At 38.3% G+C, this 18,291-nt stretch overlaps 1 protein-coding gene across 5 annotated transcripts in view; it reads left to right on the forward strand.

The window, feature by feature from the left end:
• PPP1R9A (protein phosphatase 1 regulatory subunit 9A) overlaps positions 1-18,291 on the forward strand; it is a 129,590-nt gene that overhangs the window by 100,506 nt on the left and 10,793 nt on the right. For 3 of the 5 annotated variants that reach the window (XM_041466803.1, XM_041466802.1, XM_041466804.1), the window contains exons 8-15: positions 1,756-1,985; positions 3,369-3,465; positions 3,597-3,768; positions 7,956-8,113; positions 8,687-8,987; positions 13,073-13,160; positions 13,265-13,342; positions 16,430-16,628. In XM_041466803.1, coding sequence (XP_041322737.1) covers positions 1,756-1,985; positions 3,369-3,465; positions 3,597-3,768; positions 7,956-8,113; positions 8,687-8,987; positions 13,073-13,160; positions 13,265-13,342; positions 16,430-16,628 — 1,323 coding nt within the window. The remainder of the gene's footprint in view (positions 1-1,755; positions 1,986-3,368; positions 3,466-3,596; positions 3,769-7,955; positions 8,114-8,686; positions 8,988-13,072; positions 13,161-13,264; positions 13,343-16,429; positions 16,629-18,291) is intronic. The other 2 variants (XM_041466805.1, XM_041466806.1) reach the window with 1 other exon arrangement.

The following is an 18,291-nucleotide window of genomic DNA, read 5'->3' on the forward strand; positions in this document are numbered from 1 at the left end:
AAGAAGTGCAGTGGCTCAGCTAAATCTTGTCTTGGTGTATATTCTTTATTCCAAGTTTCGAGTAAAAATCTTAAGTGCTGCTATTAAAAGAAAGCACCAACTTTTGTAGCTTCAATTAAACATATGTTTTAAGGGGTATCATAAGAACTAAATGGCAGATTGCTAGTTTTAAAATTCTGATGCATTTTTTCAGGTTTTAAAATTATATTTGGATTGAATATTCAATTTGAAGTTAGTAGGTTTTTATTTACAAGTGATGTTAAAGTATCCCTGCACTGCTTTCCAATATTGACATTTTTAAAAAAACTGATTTGTTTAAAGGTATTTAATAGAAATTATTTTTATGTACAGGAAAAAAAGTGTTGTTTCGTATTGCTGTTCATATCTCTTTAAAAGATATTCTAGGAAGGAAAAATAGGATCAGTTTAAAAGAAAACATTATCTCACAATCAGTTGTTAGCTAATAAATTAAATTTGCTATAGTAATAAAAAAGAACTGTTTTTTTTTTTTTTTTTTTTTTTACTAGGGTAACCTTTATGGGAACCTAACTCATTATTCAGTTGTTCAGCAATACTAGGTTTTACAATGACATCCTTCTCTTTGAGTATATTATAAAGGAAATAAAAATAAGAAAAAGAGAAAATTGTACTTCAGGAAAAGATTTTAGATTATTATTTGTTTCCAGCAGCATTTGCACTCACTATTATTTTGTATTTTGCATAGTGTTTATCAAATCTGCATAAGTTACTGTTAAAAAAAATTCAGAGTACAACTGTTTTCTGTAAGGACAATTTCTGTTGTCCTGTTTCAGTCCAGAAAGTCAAAAGTATTTTCTTCCTTTGCTTTCCAGTTCCAGTCTAGCAATTGGAGCCATACAGTTGATGCCTTGGGTTTGTGCCAAGGCCCATTGACTTGATGGCATCAATGTGTGGGTGTAAACATTCCTCTGTGCAAATCCATTTGCAAAATTAGGGTTAATGTGCCTTTTAGTGTTGGACCTTTTTACCTCGTATTTTCAATAGAGCTGAAGAAAATGTGACTAATTTAGGTATATTACTAGTAAAACTGCAAACAAGTTGATTTTTTTTGGTGTATATCATCCATATTGCTGGCAGAAGTGCTTAGAGCAAATTAAGAACTCTTGATAAATAAATAGGGATGTTCAGGCATTTTTGTTTACTAAATTATAGGAGCTAAATCCCACAAGATACTGTATAACCCTACCCTAATCCAGCATCAAACACTGAAACCTGCAGATAGCTTCACTTAGCAAATGAGAACAGTAAAACAAAACAAAACAAAAAATCTGGAAATCAAATTGGAAATCAAATTCCCCCTTCCCAGAATAAGAAATGTCATCATTTTCTGAAAGTGTGTAAATGCTTTATAGCACCTGAGTCACATGCACAAAGCAAAATGCATCCCTTGTGCTGGCTGATTAACCCTGCAGTTCGTCTGGGTACTCCACTATTGACATTTTTAAATGTCAACCAGTCAAATAGGTTAGTATAACCCAGAGAGGCATAGAGGCTGCACTGGAACACTGAGCAAAATCTTGCTTGGTTCTATGAGAAAGAATAATACATGTATCAGCCTGTTTTCTTTGTTCTGGAACACTCTTCCCACTCCTGGCATATTGCTGTCGTAGTTACTGATGTACTGATCCTCTCTATTTGTGTTGTTTGAATTAATCCTGAACTATTAGGCTGCACTTTGCAGCTTTTTATGGACTGCTTCTCTACTCCTTTGTTCAGCTGCAGGCTGCTGAGAATGAGAAGGTGAGGTGGGAATTGGAGAAGACCCAACTCCAGCAGAACATTGAGGAGAATAAGGAAAGGATGATGAAATTAGAGAGTTATTGGATTGAGGCACAAACCCTGTGTCACACAGTGAATGAGCACCTCAAGGAGACGCAAAGCCAGTATCAGGCTCTGGAGAAGAAATATAACAAGGCAAAGAAATTAATCAAGGATTTTCAGCAAAAGTAAGCAGCTACACCAGGCTCAGCAAATGACTTAGTGGCCAGTTAGAAAACATGTATGTGATATATTTTTAAATATGAAAACCACTGTTAAACACCTGTAAGGTAAACACTATTTTCCACTTTTTTATTTATGAAAAGCATGGACTCCTTCTGTTATGGAAAAATGCTAGTATTCAAGCTGTAGTCATACTGTACCTAAATAAAGACCTAGTCTGTAATATTCCAGGTTGGTGTGTTTCAGAATTAGGAGATAGCTCGATGTAATTGCAAACAACTAAGAGTAATCACATTAAAGCATTTAATTAGCAAAGTCTGCAGCAATTTATATGGGTATTGTATCAGCTGGATTCATTCCTGCTGTGTACTAATGTAACATCAAAAAGAATATTGTTTTGTTACATTTTACATTTTATTTTTCTTCTTCTTGTAGATGCCAAGAATGTTTGAGCTGAGTTGAGCTAACTGATGATTTCACGGCCCCCTCTGTTTCATGTGGTCCCCTGTCCCTGGTGGCTAGCAAGAATAAAAACATCTTACGTGTCTATAACAGCTTCCATTCCCCAAATTACTTTTTTTTTTGCAGCAGCAGCAGCAGCAGCTTTTTTCATTTTCTGCTGAAATACACTTATTTAAAGAGGAAAACTCAAAGACACACAACAATGTCAAGTGATAATTGGGATTGCAGAAATGAATATCCTGTCCCATTAAAAAGGGGGTTAGATTATCAAAATATCATTACTATTTTGGAATTCCGTGACTCTTCCAAAACTAGTTTGTATCCTGTGTGCTTTCTATCACAAATTTCTTTGATATTCAAAATAAAAAGAGATAGGGCAAGTCACTAGAATGAGTTTGGATAGCTTTCCATTGACATTCTGCTTTATATTAGTAAAAGATCTAGTCAGTTGTTTTTAAATACTTCAGACTCCTTAACTGACGTAATGTATTTCCTACAGAAAATTCAGTTTGTACCTGCAGCCTTACAGGTTGTCTGTTCTGTGAAGGAGCACAGTCATACTCTAGCAAAATAGAGACTTTGCTCTATGTCCTACAACATAGAACAGCATAAACTAAGTGATGTTGGTTTTGCTGTAAACACAGATTAGGAAAATAAACCTGTTTAACTGTTTTGATTATTAGCAAGAACTGAGGTTTTTTTTTTTTTCAGATAAGTTGCTCTTGCCATTTTTATATTATTGCCTAGCATATTCACTTAGACTAATTGCTTAGGGTTTTGTCCTGATTGCAAGTTTCATAGTTCTTACTGAGTAAGTGATAAATTATTTGGTAAGGACAGATTTTTCTGATGAGTAGCAAAACTTTTTTTTTTTTCACTCTGATTGCTTTGATGACAGCAAATACATCTTTTTTTTTTCCCCTAAGAGAACTTGACTTCATCAAACGCCAGGAAGCTGAACGAAAGAAAATAGAAGATTTGGAGAAAGCACACCTTGTAGAGGTTCAAGGCTTACAGGCTCGTGTGAGTAGTATTTACTCTTCTTTATGAAGAATTAGACAATTCTGTGTGATATTCTGGAAAAACAGCATCTCTAATGGGGAGGATACATTGGGGTGAATATCGTGGGTAATACTGTGTTATATTTCTTTCAGATACAAGACTTGGAAGCAGAAGTTTTCAGGCTAATGAAGCAAAATGGAAGCCAGGTTAACAATAACAACAACATTTTTGAAAGGCAGACATCTTTTGGAGAAGTTTCTAGAGGAGATCCAGTGGAAAATCTAGATACTAAGCAAGTGACCTGCCTGGATGGCTTAAGTCAAGGTTTGTTTGAACCAAAGCATAACTCCTATGAATCATAGACTCATAGAATGGTTTGGGTTGGAAGTACCTTCAAGATCATGTAGTTCCAGCCCCCCTGCCATGGGCAGGGTCACCTTTCACTAGACCAGGTTGCTCAAAGCTGCCTCCCAACCTGACCTTGAACACTTCCATGGATGGGGCAGCCACAGCTTCTCTGGACAACCTGTTCCAGTGCCTCACCACCCTCGCAGTAAAGAACTCCTTCCACATATCTAACCTGAATGTCCCTTCTTTCAGTGTGAATCATTACTGCTTGTCACTACAGTCCTGACAAAGAGTCCCTCTCTGGCTTCCCTGTATGCCCCTGCAGATGCTGGAAGGTTGCTATGAGGTCTCTGCACAACCTTCTCTTTTCCAGGCTGAACAGCCCCAACTTTCTCAGCCTGTCTCCATGGGGAGGTGCTCCAGTCCCCTTGTCAACATCATGGTCTTCCTCTGGACTTGGTCCAACAGTCCCATGTCCTTCTTAGGCTGGGAGTCCCAGAGCTGAATGCAGTATTCCAGGTGGGGTCTCATGAGAGCAGAGGGGCAGAATCACCTCCTTTGAGGTGGCATCCTCCTTTTCATGCAGCCCAGGATGCCTAGAAACTGTAATATTATTTATTTCTCTGTTGAAAAATAAAAAAAAAAAAAAAAGCAATACATTATGAAATAAATTAATTTCTAGCAAGCAGAGGTGTTTTATTAAAATTGATATTTTACCAGTCATTTCATGTGTGGACCCCAACAATACTGCCTTACAAACAAATCAATATGACTTACATTTTTAACAAGTTACATGTATAACAAAGATCTAGTCCTGCTGAAATGGTATTAGATGATATGCAGATCTTGTGCAGTTGGTTTGTACAAATCTTCAGAGACCTGTTTTTTCTGTCAAGTGTTAATCTTAATGAAATCTCTGAAGTTCTAAAAAGCACCCAGGATGACAAGAAATTCTGTATTTCTGCCATAGAGACTCAGTAATTGTTATAAAACATTTAATACTTAGCAGTGCTGTTAACACAGATCCTTTCAGTAGTTTGTTTCAGGAGAAGAAATTATGTTTTCTTCACTTGACTCAGAAAAATGATGCTTACATGTACTATTGTAACAATGTCAACACACATCTATGGCTCAAAAGCTAAAATTTCCAGGAATTTCTACATGTAAAAAAAAAAAAAAAGAAAAATTTTATAATTAATTCTAAAAAGTTGGAAGTTCTTAATATAGTATTAAAAATCTACATGTCAGTGCTTCAAAATTATGTTTTTTATTAGATATCCATGCATTTGCATAAAAATTTTCAAAGAGCTGCCTTTTTTCACTTTTCACTTTGAAAGTGTTTTCCTGGAGAAATGTTGCCAGTGTTAATTATTTCTGAGTGTTAGACTAGATGACCTCTGAATTTAAACACCCAAGGTTAACCACATGAATACAAACACAGATTATTTGCTAGGAAAAATTGGTAATCGGCAGTGATTTTTTGAAAGCAGAAGCTGCATAGTTAGACCTTAGATTCTGGGCTGCATTTGTCGTTTTAACAAGTGGAAAAAAACTTCATTTTTAAAAATAAGTATATCTTTAAATATACTGCGTCACTCTTTGACTTCCATATACCTTTTCCAGTAAATTCTGTGTCAGTTTCTGAGGTTTGTATCCGACTCTTAACATAGTGATACTTGCTCTGCAAAGAGCCTACATCTCTGTATCGCTCTTGTTTGAACCTTTTAAGAAAAGAACTTGCCATCAACCCATGTGTGTTTGCAGAGGAGCTATGAAGGGCAGGGGAGTTGTCCATGATGGACAGCTGGAGGTGAGTAGAGTCTCTCTGGTGCTGTGGGTTGTGCACACTGCCTTTGTGACATTCACACAGGTGCTCCAGTCTCTTTTCTGGCTCATGTTTGGCCAGTATAACACATGCTTCTTGATCAAGCCTCTGCATTGGGTTCCTGGGTAGGACTGCATGTAGACAGCCACATCCCGGAATTTTCTCCAGAGGTCTGCAGGTCTGTTTTCCATCAAAAAATTAGGGTATGTAAAAATACAATATTTTAATTAGATTTGTATCAAGGATGTTTTTGTGTCAGTGTGATCTGAGGTGTTTATTACATTCTTGCATGGTTGGGGACTTGGGAAGGAGCAGTGGATGCAGCCCGATGGTTGCAGACATTTGAGTATAACTGTTCCTGACGCTCCAGTGCTCTGGTTCAGCATCCTGCCAAGACTGCACAACTCCTCAGGCTGTAACATAACCTCACACTGAGCTTAAGGGGCTGCCAGTAACATTAGTGGAAGTCAAAAAGAGAAAATCAAAACTAGCATGGCCCACATAATTCTTCCTTTGCTTTGCCAGGGAACACTAGACTTTGGATTGCATTTCCTTTACAAATACATGGTTTATTCTGAGAGTCCAGCAGTGCATTGTAGCCTTCTGGTTAAGTGATCGTGAGCTGTGTCTGCAGTAGACAATCAGGCTCTTTACTGGCAGGAGCCAGTGGTTTGAAATCTAAACAGCTCAGTGCTGAGGCCAGCTTTGACAGTCTCAGACTTTGACATCTCTGTGCAAGTTCCTGTTCAGCCACTTTGCGTTTCTGCTTTCTGGGTGTCTTTGGATACCCAGGGATGCGTCAGTTCACAGAAGGAGATTTTAAATTCTGTTAGCTTATCTAATGGAAAAACAGTGGGAGTACAGGCGAGCTCTTTCCTACTTCCCAGTGGTACTGAAATAGTTCAGATGGAAGAACGTTGGAGTCAAGTGGTTGAACGTCTGGTGAAAGAAAGTCTCATTACATTGACTCTGAGAGTGAAATAAGAACTATTATGGCTTGTATGTGAGAGATTTTCCAGACACCCCAGTGGGTTGAGAGATTACTGCAGCATCATGTGAGGTTGTGGGTTTGTGCTGGGAGCTGTGAGGGCCAGCCACTCTCTGCAGAAGAGGGAGCTGGGACTGGGGGTGGCAGCGCGTGTGCCTGGGGCAGAGACCATCTGACAGCAGCCCAGTTCCACTGCAGCAAAGCAGGGCAAGGTGGGGTGTAGGAAGCTCCAGGCCCAGATGGTCTTCTGCTTTAAGAAGGCCCACATGAGCACTTCTGTAAATACCATTTGCAATCCTATGTTTATAGTTTCCATAATTTCAGCAGGGAAACAAAGGGATGTACAAGTCTGTACACCTGAAAGAACAAATACAAGCAGTTCAAGCTATGACCATGTGTAGTTTTTCTGTGGAGTACTTAGGGCAGAAGCATCATTGCAAATCAGACAATGCTAATTATTCTGGAGTATCATGTGAAGTAAAATCTAACTCTAATACATAGAAGAAGAGCAAAAATATCTGTAAGACCAGATTTTAATTCATTAGTGTATTCTGAATGCAGTATACAGGCAAGTAAATGAATCTAATGGATTATGGTTTGGTCTTTACTGTGAGGGTTGAAAATAAATTGTTAAACCGTAAAAATCTATTCTTTTTCTAGTACAAAATACAAAAGCACCTTTTAAAATATTTTTAGTCTTAGTCACTGCAGCTTTGAAAAATGTTAAATTTGTTGCAATACTCAGATTTCATTTGAGTGCATGGTTGACAGCTAAGACAGGTACAGCTATATTAGTTTTAGCTGTAGAGGCAAGTCATATATGAAGTGTTCACATACTCTGCTCACGAGACATTCAGGAATCAGGTGTCTTTGAAGCCAGGCAAGTAAGATGGTCATTGTTCATTTTTTATGTTAAATACTTCAGTTTTCATGTAACACACAATGATGTTTATGCCCTGGTGGAGAACTCTCTGCAGGCCAAGCACATGCAGCTCCCTCTGAGAGAGTCTAAGTGGATCTACTTTCAGGGCTGGTACAGCTGGGTTTGTGTGCTCATCTGTGTAGCAGTGGGAATACTTCATTGAATTCTTAAATATCTGCAGTTGGTTCTTTGCTATGCCCTTAATGAATCTGTACAGGTAAACTTGTTTATGCAAATAACTTTTTCTGGGGGTACTGTAGGAGTTACAAAGGTACAGGTACAAGTAAAATGTGTATTTTCTAACCTAAATTACTCTATGATTCTATGCAAAGTGCATGCACTTGCAGTTGTTTGTACAATTCCTTTTGTTAGGAAAAAGTAATGAAAGATACTTCTGTTAGACAGTTTCAAATCTTGATTCCATACAGATTTCAATGAAGCAGTTCCAGAAACAGAGAGACTGGACTCCAAGGCACTGAAGACTCGAGCTCAGCTCTCGGTGAAGAACAAGCGGCAGAGGCCGTCCAGAACGCGGCTCTATGACAGCATCAGTTCAACTGATGGGGAGGACAGCCTGGAGCGAAAGGTGAGAAGGACTCTACCCTCTCTTTCCAGCTTCCTGTGGAGTGCTAGATTGCCCCTGTAAGTCATTTCATCCTCTGTCTTTATCCTTTTGTTGTAGCACAGGCAGTATTTATTCCTCTGTGGCCGGTCTGCTGTGAATGTACTTGAGTGATGTGCAAGTCCAGTCTCCTTTTGAGTCAGCACACCTGTTTTTTGGTTCTGTTGTGTTTTAACTGGAATCCTGGTCTTTTTGATTTACATGTGCTTTATAATGCAGAGTGGGTCTTTTCATTTATGCAGGAGGTGAAGGGAGCTTGAATTGTGCGTTTTTTCTATTTGTTAATTTGTTACTACAATTGATACAATATTTGCTCATTGTTTTGTCCTATTCTGACTTCATCTGAAAGCACATACCAATAAGCAACACTGTGTTGTACCAATAAACAACATCAAAGGGTAATGCCTTGAACTGCTACAGCATTTCGTACAAATAGAAAGCTAAATAATGAATAAAAGAATTGCATGTTCAAAGTAAATCTTGCTCTGTTTGCTTACTAAGTGGTATAACCTGCTTTATAATCTCTTATACCAACAGCCATCACACAGTTACAGTAGTCCCATGCACATTTCAAAATCACCACTGCCTTTATGCATGAGAGCATCCTCACCAGCATCAGATTCTGGTGCTTCCTCCCTCTCCCCCGTGGCTAGCAGTGCAGCAATCTCACTTGACAACCTAACTGAAAACCAAGAAGAAGAACAGCACCACAAAGGAGGTGTCCTTTCCCCATATGCTCGGGGAGACACTCCACTTTCCTCTCCTTCAAAATCTGGGCACAGCTCTGAAGCATCTCCTTTGCATCACCCAGCTGGCAGGAATATTTTACAGGATAAAGGTATTACTGTTTCTTTTACAATAAATTGATGCATCATTTTGCTCACTTAACAGCTGTCTACTTTATTACCTTTTGTTGTGCAGTGGTACCTTAGCAACTAGAGGGTCATCATCTTGTAATTTATTTTGCCTGCCTGGAAGTCAAAAACTTTAAAATGGTATGAGAAAAGGACAAAGTTTAAAATGGGATAGGGAACTGCTTACTTTCTTTTTTTCAGGCTTTCTTGGAACTCATTGAAAAAAAACGGGGAAATTGCCCTTAAGAAAATGTTGTATTGTGGTTTTTTTTTAAAAAAAACATTATTTGACCTTGGGTCACCTCCATATTACAAACATGCTTAACACAGTGTACTTTCTCAAATAATGTGATTTTGGCACTGCTAGATGTTTTTTTTTGGAGGGTGTGGAAAGGAGTGTAAAGCAAGAACAGCAGATTGTAGCTTTTAATTGCTGAGAGGAAGCAAAGTCTAGGTTTAATGACAGGTTAATGGAGATTTTTCATTTACAGAAAAAATAATTTCTGGGTGAGATTGGCCTCATTGTTGCTAATTTGATTCAGACTCTTGAAAGGCTAGATGGATAAAACAGGATACAATCATATGTAGCTCAGGTGTATGTCTCAGATGCCAGTTGATTATAAGAATTAACAATATGATATGTTGCAAAACACTGAGCTGTCCTTTTCAGATGCATTTCAAAGTCAGAATTAACATTTGACACCACTTCAGCATTCTTAGCAATGCACCTTGCATTCTGAAACTATCACATAAGTTAAAATACATAATAAAAAATTCTTCATAAGTGAGGTCTGCAGGACTAGGTCTAGAGAGGTTTATAACAGATTTTGGCTTGCTTGAATTGACTGAAAAGAGCAATTTTTTGAAGATTTATGTTTGTGTGTCTGACTTGCTACTGATTTAAACCCTATTTCTTTTTCATCTTTATGTAGGACTTTCACACAGGTTTATGAAAGACAGCATTATGAAACTTTACTGAATTTAGGAGAGGTTAATCTATTGCAAGCATTTTTACATGAGTTCTGAAATTTCTAGTTGTAACTAGGTTAAATTGTTAAGGATTCCAAGTTAAATTCAATATTTGAATTTTGCAAGTAAAAATAAGGGTGTGAACATAAGATTGTGACTTTAGAAGCTCAGCTTGAATGTGTGATTGATTTGTCAGGAAAGTTCTAAATCCTTCACTTCCAGCTGATGTATGAAAAATACCTTGATAAAAAATTAGTGGAAACTAACCTTGTAGTGCAAGGAATAGGGCATTGCATTCCACCCACTGTGTCACACTTTCCATTTTAGGTTTGAAAACAATCTCTGTCTAAATATTGCTGTCATGCTTTCCTCATTGTGACTGTTAAGTAAACAACCAATGCTTTTGGGTGTGCCCAGGTTCTGCTGAGTAATACATTAGAATTAACCAGAGAAATATAATTTCAAGTAGAAAAAATCATATTTAGTAAGTCCTATTAAAAAATGAAACAAGTTATTTGGCAACAAGTGTTGCAGCAGTGCTATTTTAAATGATTGTTAATTTGGCTGTTAAACTCACATCTCAGAAAATAAAAAAAAGACATTGCATTTGTGTGTTCAGGTGGGGTATTTTAGAGATGAAAAGAGAGCACCTCTGTGGACACACACATGGCCATGGGTTAGTCTTTCAATACCAGAGGTGAGCATTAGCAAGCTCACATTTGTGTTTTCTTCTTTTTCTTACAAGATCCTGCTGTTGTGGGAACGGCAGAAGTGGCATGAGATTAGTTTCATTGCAAAATTATGAGCTTAGAACCACAGTTTTTTCATGTGTATGTGATGAGTTTATTTTCTTCAGTTCTGCCTGGTTTGTGCAACAGCATCATCCTTTGATCAGGAGGCAGCGGGGTGACGGCGGTGGGCAGTGCTCGCTGACGCGAGGCTGCTGCAGGTGCTGTGTGCCCGTGGGCAGGGGACTGAGCTCTGGTGTCTTCCACATCCATCAGCCACACATCACTGCAGCTTTCAGCTGGAGGTGATGGATTAAACAGCTTCTGTGTGATTTATTCTGAGAAACCAGCTTTCCCTTACCTTCTCTGAAGAACTTCATGGAGCTGGGGAAGACGCACCTGACCAGGGTGGCCAAAGTCCCGTCCTGCCCGGTCAGGGCGCCTGTGCCTCTGGTGCTTGATGCCTGCCATGTGCAAGCATTGAGTAATTCCTGCATGCAAGACCCTGTCGGTTCAGATCCACACTGCCACTGCAGCTGGTTTTGGGACCTAGCCTATCTGTGCTCCACTATGTCCCATAGCCAGCAAAAATATTTTCCTCAGCAAGTCATCATTATTTAAAGGGCCCTGGCTGGCCCCAGCTGTGTGGGAGGGGGATCGTAGGGATATAAGAGCTTGAACAGAAATTTGCCATTCCAAGTAGCTGCTGTGTATTCCAGCTAAGGTCTCCAGGCTTTTTCTTTCTACTACAGCAGCAAAACATCCATGTACTAAATGCTTTAATTATTTGCCCAACACAAAACCGCTGTACTTTATAATTTCTCGACTTTCAGTAAGAAATTTCTCTGAAAACCCACTACCCCTTGCCCTGAATGCCACTTTCCCCACTTGCTTGTGAATAGCTAGCATGAAAATAATTGTTGCCAGTTTTAATTCTTGTGACAATTTTGGCAGTGGTTAAATGAGAAGTATGCATTAAAGGTGAAAGAGAAACTGTTGGAGGAAATAGGAAAGAAGTGTGCACAGTGTAAGGTTGATGTAGAGTGTGCCTTGCCTAAAGTTCTCCTCTACCTCCTTGGGGAATGGATTTCTTCTTCGGAGACTTGAGCTTGCTTTTGGCATTCTTTGTATTACTTTCTTTTGTTTTCTTTTTTGGAATGAGGTTGCTTGTTAGGTGTTCTTGAAATTTAATTTTTTTAACATAAGGACTTGTGTTGGTGGAAATAGTATGGCTTTTAGTGTGGGTATTGCAAAAGGCTTATTTTCCTACTGTTCAGAGGATTTAACAAATTAATTGCACATTAATTTTTTTGCTCAAATGAAAACTAGGGCAGATATTATCTACAAAAGCAACACACAAAGTTCTGTACACATAGTTGGCTGTTCTGTGATAGTGCTGTGGTGCTTGGGGTTAATTTTGAGGGCTCAATTTAAGTCAGCAACACTAGGAGAAATCCACAAACCCAGCAGTGCTTCCAGTTAAAAGCTGTGTGTGTCTGAGGTCACATTGCAAAAGCCACCAAACCACAACTGACATGAATGACTGACCTTCATTTGCTTCCTCTAGGGTATTTGGGAGCACTCTTTATGTTTAAGAGTCACAGTGTCTGAATTTTTAAACACACAGTAGTGTGTTTTCTTTTAGTTTCTGTATAGATTTCACAGGATGTTTGCCAGACTCAGGTTCATTGTTTTGGCTTTATAGGTACTGCAGCCTGTTTCCTCTTTAGGATTTAATAACATTGGTAGAAGAGATCAAAAATTGATAGATGCCTCAAGGCAAATTTATTGACTAAGCTACATTTAGCTTTTGGGGGGTGGAGGAGGTCGTTGTTTGTTTTTTAATTCAGAATGGTTAGATTTTAGGTTACATGTTCAGTTTAACAGAGATGTTTGGGCTAAACTGATTAACTGTTTCATAGCATGTCCATCATAAAAGGTACCCTGGGCTCCAAAATTGAAAAAAGAATTTTAGGAGTAATTTTGGAAGTAAAGCATACATACCAAATGAATTCTGTAAAAAATAAACTTAAACAAACTACTGCTGAGTTTAAAACTAGATTCACTGGAATGTTTGCCTACAAATACTTTCTGTTGTTCAATTTATTACATAGTCATTAAAACTGAATCAATATAAACTTTTGGTTTTCTTTAATTAAAATGTTTGTGTATTTTTGAATTCTGACATTACTTATTTTTATTCCTGTTCACACCATCTTCCTAAAAATGAGAATTCCCCTAATTAAATTGTGTACTCACACACGTGTACATGTATGGGTATCTAATTATGAAAAGATACACAAAGTATTCTGGATGGAAAGTACCAATTAAAATTAATAATATACATTCTTCCATGTACAAATGTATCCTAGATGGTGCCACAAGTGCTCAGGCAGCAAGAACAGCTAGCCCTACTATAGGGCATACAGAAAAACTAAAGAGAAAACTTGCAGATCTTGGGTAAGCTTTTTTTTTTTTTATTTAACATACATCTTCTTCTTCATTAAAAGGATTGAAAGTAAAATTTCTAAGATGTTTCGTGACGTTTTCTAATATTCTTACAGGGCTCCCTTGAGAAGGAGTTCAAGCAAGGGCAAGAAGCGGAAGGAGAAAGAAGCTGTTAGGGTGGCCTGTGGCAGTAGGTATGGCTGAGAGACTGGGGATGTGAGAAATTGTGTGCCAGAAACATTGGAAAAACCTAATCATCCTAGCAGATGGAATATTAACAGTCCCACTGACTTCATAAATAAGTGTTAAGCTTTGAGATAACCTGACCCTAGATTCCTTGGCTCACAAAAGACTGACATATAATCTAAAGATACTTGGAGGTTTATAATGTCATAGAATCATAACATTTCTCAAGCTGGAAGTGACTTGCAAGAATCATCAAATCCAAGTGCTGCTGTTGCATCCACTAATTGGATTTGCAGAAATGGATTTTCAGAGCAGCCCTTCAAGATGCACCCAGTCAGTTAATAATGTCCATGAACCAGAAACCTTGGCACAATTCCACTTTTTTTTTAAGCCCCCCAAGTGAGGTTGAGCAGCACCTGTTCCCTGCAGCTTTGCAGCACCCACACTAAGAATGCTTTTAGAAAGGTTTTTTTTCTGAAGATAAACATCTTAAGTGGAAAAATAGAAAAAATGCTGACTGCATGTCACTGCATGTCAACAACTTTCAGACAAGGAATTGTGAATTCCTTGTGAGATCTAATGAGACAATATCACCAGCATCAGAATTCTGAATAAATAAATGAATGTTGACAATGACAGGAGGCAATATCTGCAAAAGCTAGTGTAGATTTTTAGTGAAGGCCTCTCCTTACATACCTATGAGTCTGACAAGATCACAGCATGATACCTGGTTCCAGGTATGAAAGACAAAGTCAGGAGGGCTAAGCAAACTTAACATGTTCCAAAAGTCTAGAAAGAACTCAAAAAACTAGCAACTCAAAAACTCTGCACATAAAACAGTGCACAAAAACCTACATGATAAAAGAGCTGTTGGAAGAAAGCAGAGTTTGATTGCTATTCAAAAAAACATTGTGGTGGAAAATCGGTGTGTAGCCATTTGTGCAGTTCTACTGACAGTCTGGTGTATGGAGAGCCAGTGACAAGTACATTGTATAGCTCCATAAAATCAGAAAAGCAAAAGAAACCTTCCTTAGTCCCTCAGGCACACTGTGCTGAAGTGCAGTGTTCTGTCTCAGCATACATTTGTACATCTTCAGTGATCTTAGGCAGCAGTCACCACCTCTCTGCTGGTGTCAGAAAACCTGTCCCAGTGCGTCTGCTCGCAGCTGACATGGAGTCAGTGAAACTCACTGCTGGGTTTCCCTCCTGACAGGGAGAGCTTTCTTAAAGCCAAGTCTCTGCACTTTATGTGGCTGTGAGGCAGCTATTGCCCTTAGCAGGGTGTTAGACATTATGCAGCATTTAGATACCAAGCCACAGGGTGGGGGAACTGAACATGTACTTGTTTGTAAGACCTTGAATGAATGACCCTTATGCCAACACAGGATGTTGCAGATGTTTGTGAGATCTCACAGGTGTCTTCCTTAGAGAGAGCAGATCTCAGTGTAGAGAGTTTGTTGGTCCATGTGATAAATCAGTTCTTTGTGTTGTTTTTTAATATTTCTTTAATACAGTTCAATATCCCAATTACATTTGCTAAAAGCAGAGTTTAATACTGCTTTCAAAGTTGATATTTTTGAGCATTTGTCATTCTTACTTGACCTGTAACTGTTTCAGCATAACTTTTTGAACAGACATTGCCACTTCTTTTGTTACTGGCTCCAAAGCTTTTGCCTCCCAAGAAATGTGAGAATGTTCTGTCTACAAGTCCAAAGCTGTATAAGCTCTTTGAAAGAAGGAAGATGAGGCAAAGACATCATCCTGTTGTAATTATGTCCATTACAGCAACTGATAGATGTAGAATTAGTCATGTTGTCTGATGAGTGTTGCATGCATTATTTTGCCATTTCCAGAAAGCAGCACTGAGAATGTGTAAATAAAATCCCAAGTTATTTTCTGAAACTACCACTAATGCTACAGATATGGAAAAATACCCCATTTAAGTAAGGAACATGTATTTCCCTGCCTGAAGTTGCGTGATTTGGGCAACAACATTTGTGTTGACTTTATATGTTCAAGCAAGATAAGATGATGAGAGGGAAGTAAAGGACTGGGTTAGATGTATCCACCTTTCTTTTAGTTGCTAAATGCTGAAAAGGATTGTCCTTCTGCTTCCATAGGCAGGGGTCCTTTGACAGCCTCACTTTCATCCATACAGAAAAGAGGTTTCACAAAATATGTCGTCTATTATTATGTTAATGATGGTTTAGAAGCTGTCCAGAAAGTAGATGTTGAAGTAGATGTACCTACCCCCCATTTACACATGGCTGCTAAGAGCAGTGGGATTTTAATGCTCCGAATAATACATGTGTTGATGTAAATAATATGGTTCTATGACATATGCATAAATTCTTGGAGGCAGACACTTTGCATAATTATTTTTAATTTACGTACTGTACTAATGAGATATATATATATTCCTTATATATAAGGAGATAAAATTTAGGCATAACATTATAGGCATAATTTTGACATTACCTTTGACTTGATTACTGCAATCTTTGTTATTACAAAGAGAGAATCTGATTAAGTCCCATAGGTGTTTCTTTCATTTTTCTCCATCAATATTCTTAATATTTAATTAATTTCAAAGCAAGATAATAGTACTTCATGTGTTACAACTTCAGCTGTTGTAACAAAGGAACATCTGACTCATTCTGCCTGTGCTCAAAATCCAAGTCAGATCTTCTCTGGGAACCAGGGCCCACTTGGGTCAGTGCTGCGTCTAATGATTTAATCATGCTGAGACACCACTGGGGCTCAGAAATGCACAAACACAACGTGTGGCTTCTTGACAGGAGCTGGTTCTCATCCGAACAGTGGGAGTATAAGCATTTTCAGCTGGCATCTCTCTCCATTTGCTGGGTGTGCGTTGTCTTAAGAAAGCTTCAGTTAGAAAAAAGAATCAAAAGAACATGCTTTTTTTCTTCTGCTGGAAGAGATATTTCAGGCATGCCCCTACCAGCTGCGTGCCACTCAGTTCTTTAGTCACAGCTACAGGGAATGTCACTCTTTGCAATTAACTGCCTCTGTGGCATTTTGTTTCCCCTTCTTTTACAATCTAATGCATATTCCTGCTCCTTTCTCTCAAACAGGGCTGTCAGAGAGATGCTGCAGAAACCAGCAAACAGTAAATCTTTAGCAGAGCGATCCTCCTCTCTCCCACACTGTGTACCACTCACATGGTATGGAGAGAGCGGCAAGGGATCCAACTCTTCCAGCAACCTGCCGTCGCCTACCAGCTCAACCGAACCTTCCTCTGAAAATTTAAGCCCAGCTAAAAAAGGGTCAAAGGTAGAAAATAAAAACTACCTTATTCCCACTGTGTTGAGTAGCATAATTGGCTTTGTGATTCTGGAAAGAAGAACAGGCCAATATGTGACTACTGCAATAAACAGTGCATGGTGTTCATTGTACGGTAGCAGCCCATCCAAACAGAACATCTCTGTCATTGTACCATTCCCTGTTCTACCTTTTTTACTCTGTCTTAATGTACATTATTTCAGTAAACTAACTGTGGTGTGCTGTACCGTAACAAAAGCAAGTGGTGCCAGTGGAAATTAGCATTTGGATCCACTGAACAAATGCTAGATTTGTGTATTCAGTTATAGATCTTCTCTTCATTCTTCAGGACTGGTAGTGGGAATACCCATGTTCAAATGAGGTGTTTGCAAGTGAAGAAATGCTGTATGCTGTCATCTGCCTTTTTTCCCCAGTAATGAAATCTGTTTGTCATGCATGCTGGATGTTGGATTTAATTCTCTGTATGAAGATGCTTGAACTGTAAATATGAAATATTGCAATTTAATACATCTGTGTGATTCCTTTCTATGTGCATGAATGTTTCAGCATGACAATTCCTTAAATAACCCTTATTTATAGTATTATACTTAGCTTTCTTATGTTTGCTTTCACTTCTGGAAAATATTTCTTTGCCTGTAAATTCTTATGACTTACAGCAGCTGACTTTTTCTATTTGTCTGGTAAGAAGAAGCAGATATGGTTCTCAACTTTGTATAGGAATATGAATCAGAAATCTCATTTCTCTGTCTTCTACCACTAAGTGCATGTTCATAATAGCAGTTTCCACGGGCATTTTGTACTTTTTTGATGCCAAAAGCTGTTGATGCATTGCTTCTGCTGTGCTCTTGGCTATGCAAGGTCATACCTGTTCTTACATTACCTGGCAGGGAGAGCAACACAAGGCTTGCAGTAGTCCAAATCAGATAGATAAAACAGACCATCAGTGAAATCTCTGAACAGAAATTATTTGCTTACCTCTTCTCTTTTAGGGAAAAAAAAAATTTAGACCCATAAATCCTATTTATGTATTTAAGCAAACATTGTTTAAAAATAGTTTTCAAATGGGGGAAAAAGCACTTTTAGTGCTTTTATACTTTTTAGTGCTTATACTTTTAGATAGTATTAGGTTGAGGTTGTGGGGGCTATCCTAATTATTACCCGGCCTTGGCTATGTTGTGGTTTTGCTGTAGAAAATTAAATTTGAAAAGCTTAAAATCATTGTAAAGCTAAAGCTTGCAGAAAATAGAGGTGAAAGAAAAATCAGAGTACTTAGAAAAATATGTTTTTCACACAACAGGAGGTAGAGCTGTTGAACTCCTGGCCTAAGAACGCTGTGTGGGCTAAGGAAGCAGCTAAGGAAGGTGCTCAGATTTTCTTCTCCTCTATAAAGAGCTGGGAAAAACAGAACAGGAATTCTAAATGTAGGTGAGAGAAAAATGATCACAAAAATATTCTTATGTTCTCTGTGAAGTTCACAGGCTCTTAAGAGTTTCTGTACTGCTATTGAGGCTTTCAAAGCATAGCATGACACCAATATTTAGTTGGATTTCCAGCAAAACTAAGAGGACCAACATTTGATATTTTTGGAAGTCTTCCTGTTTTCAGGAAAGGCAGGTCAAGTATTTGAGGGGAGCAGATAGAAGGATAACTTTTT

The sequence above is a fragment of the Pyrgilauda ruficollis genome, unplaced genomic scaffold (genome assembly GCF_017590135.1).
Source record: "Pyrgilauda ruficollis isolate IOZ18807 unplaced genomic scaffold, ASM1759013v1 scaffold2, whole genome shotgun sequence".
Lineage (NCBI taxonomy): Eukaryota > Metazoa > Chordata > Aves > Passeriformes > Passeridae > Pyrgilauda > Pyrgilauda ruficollis.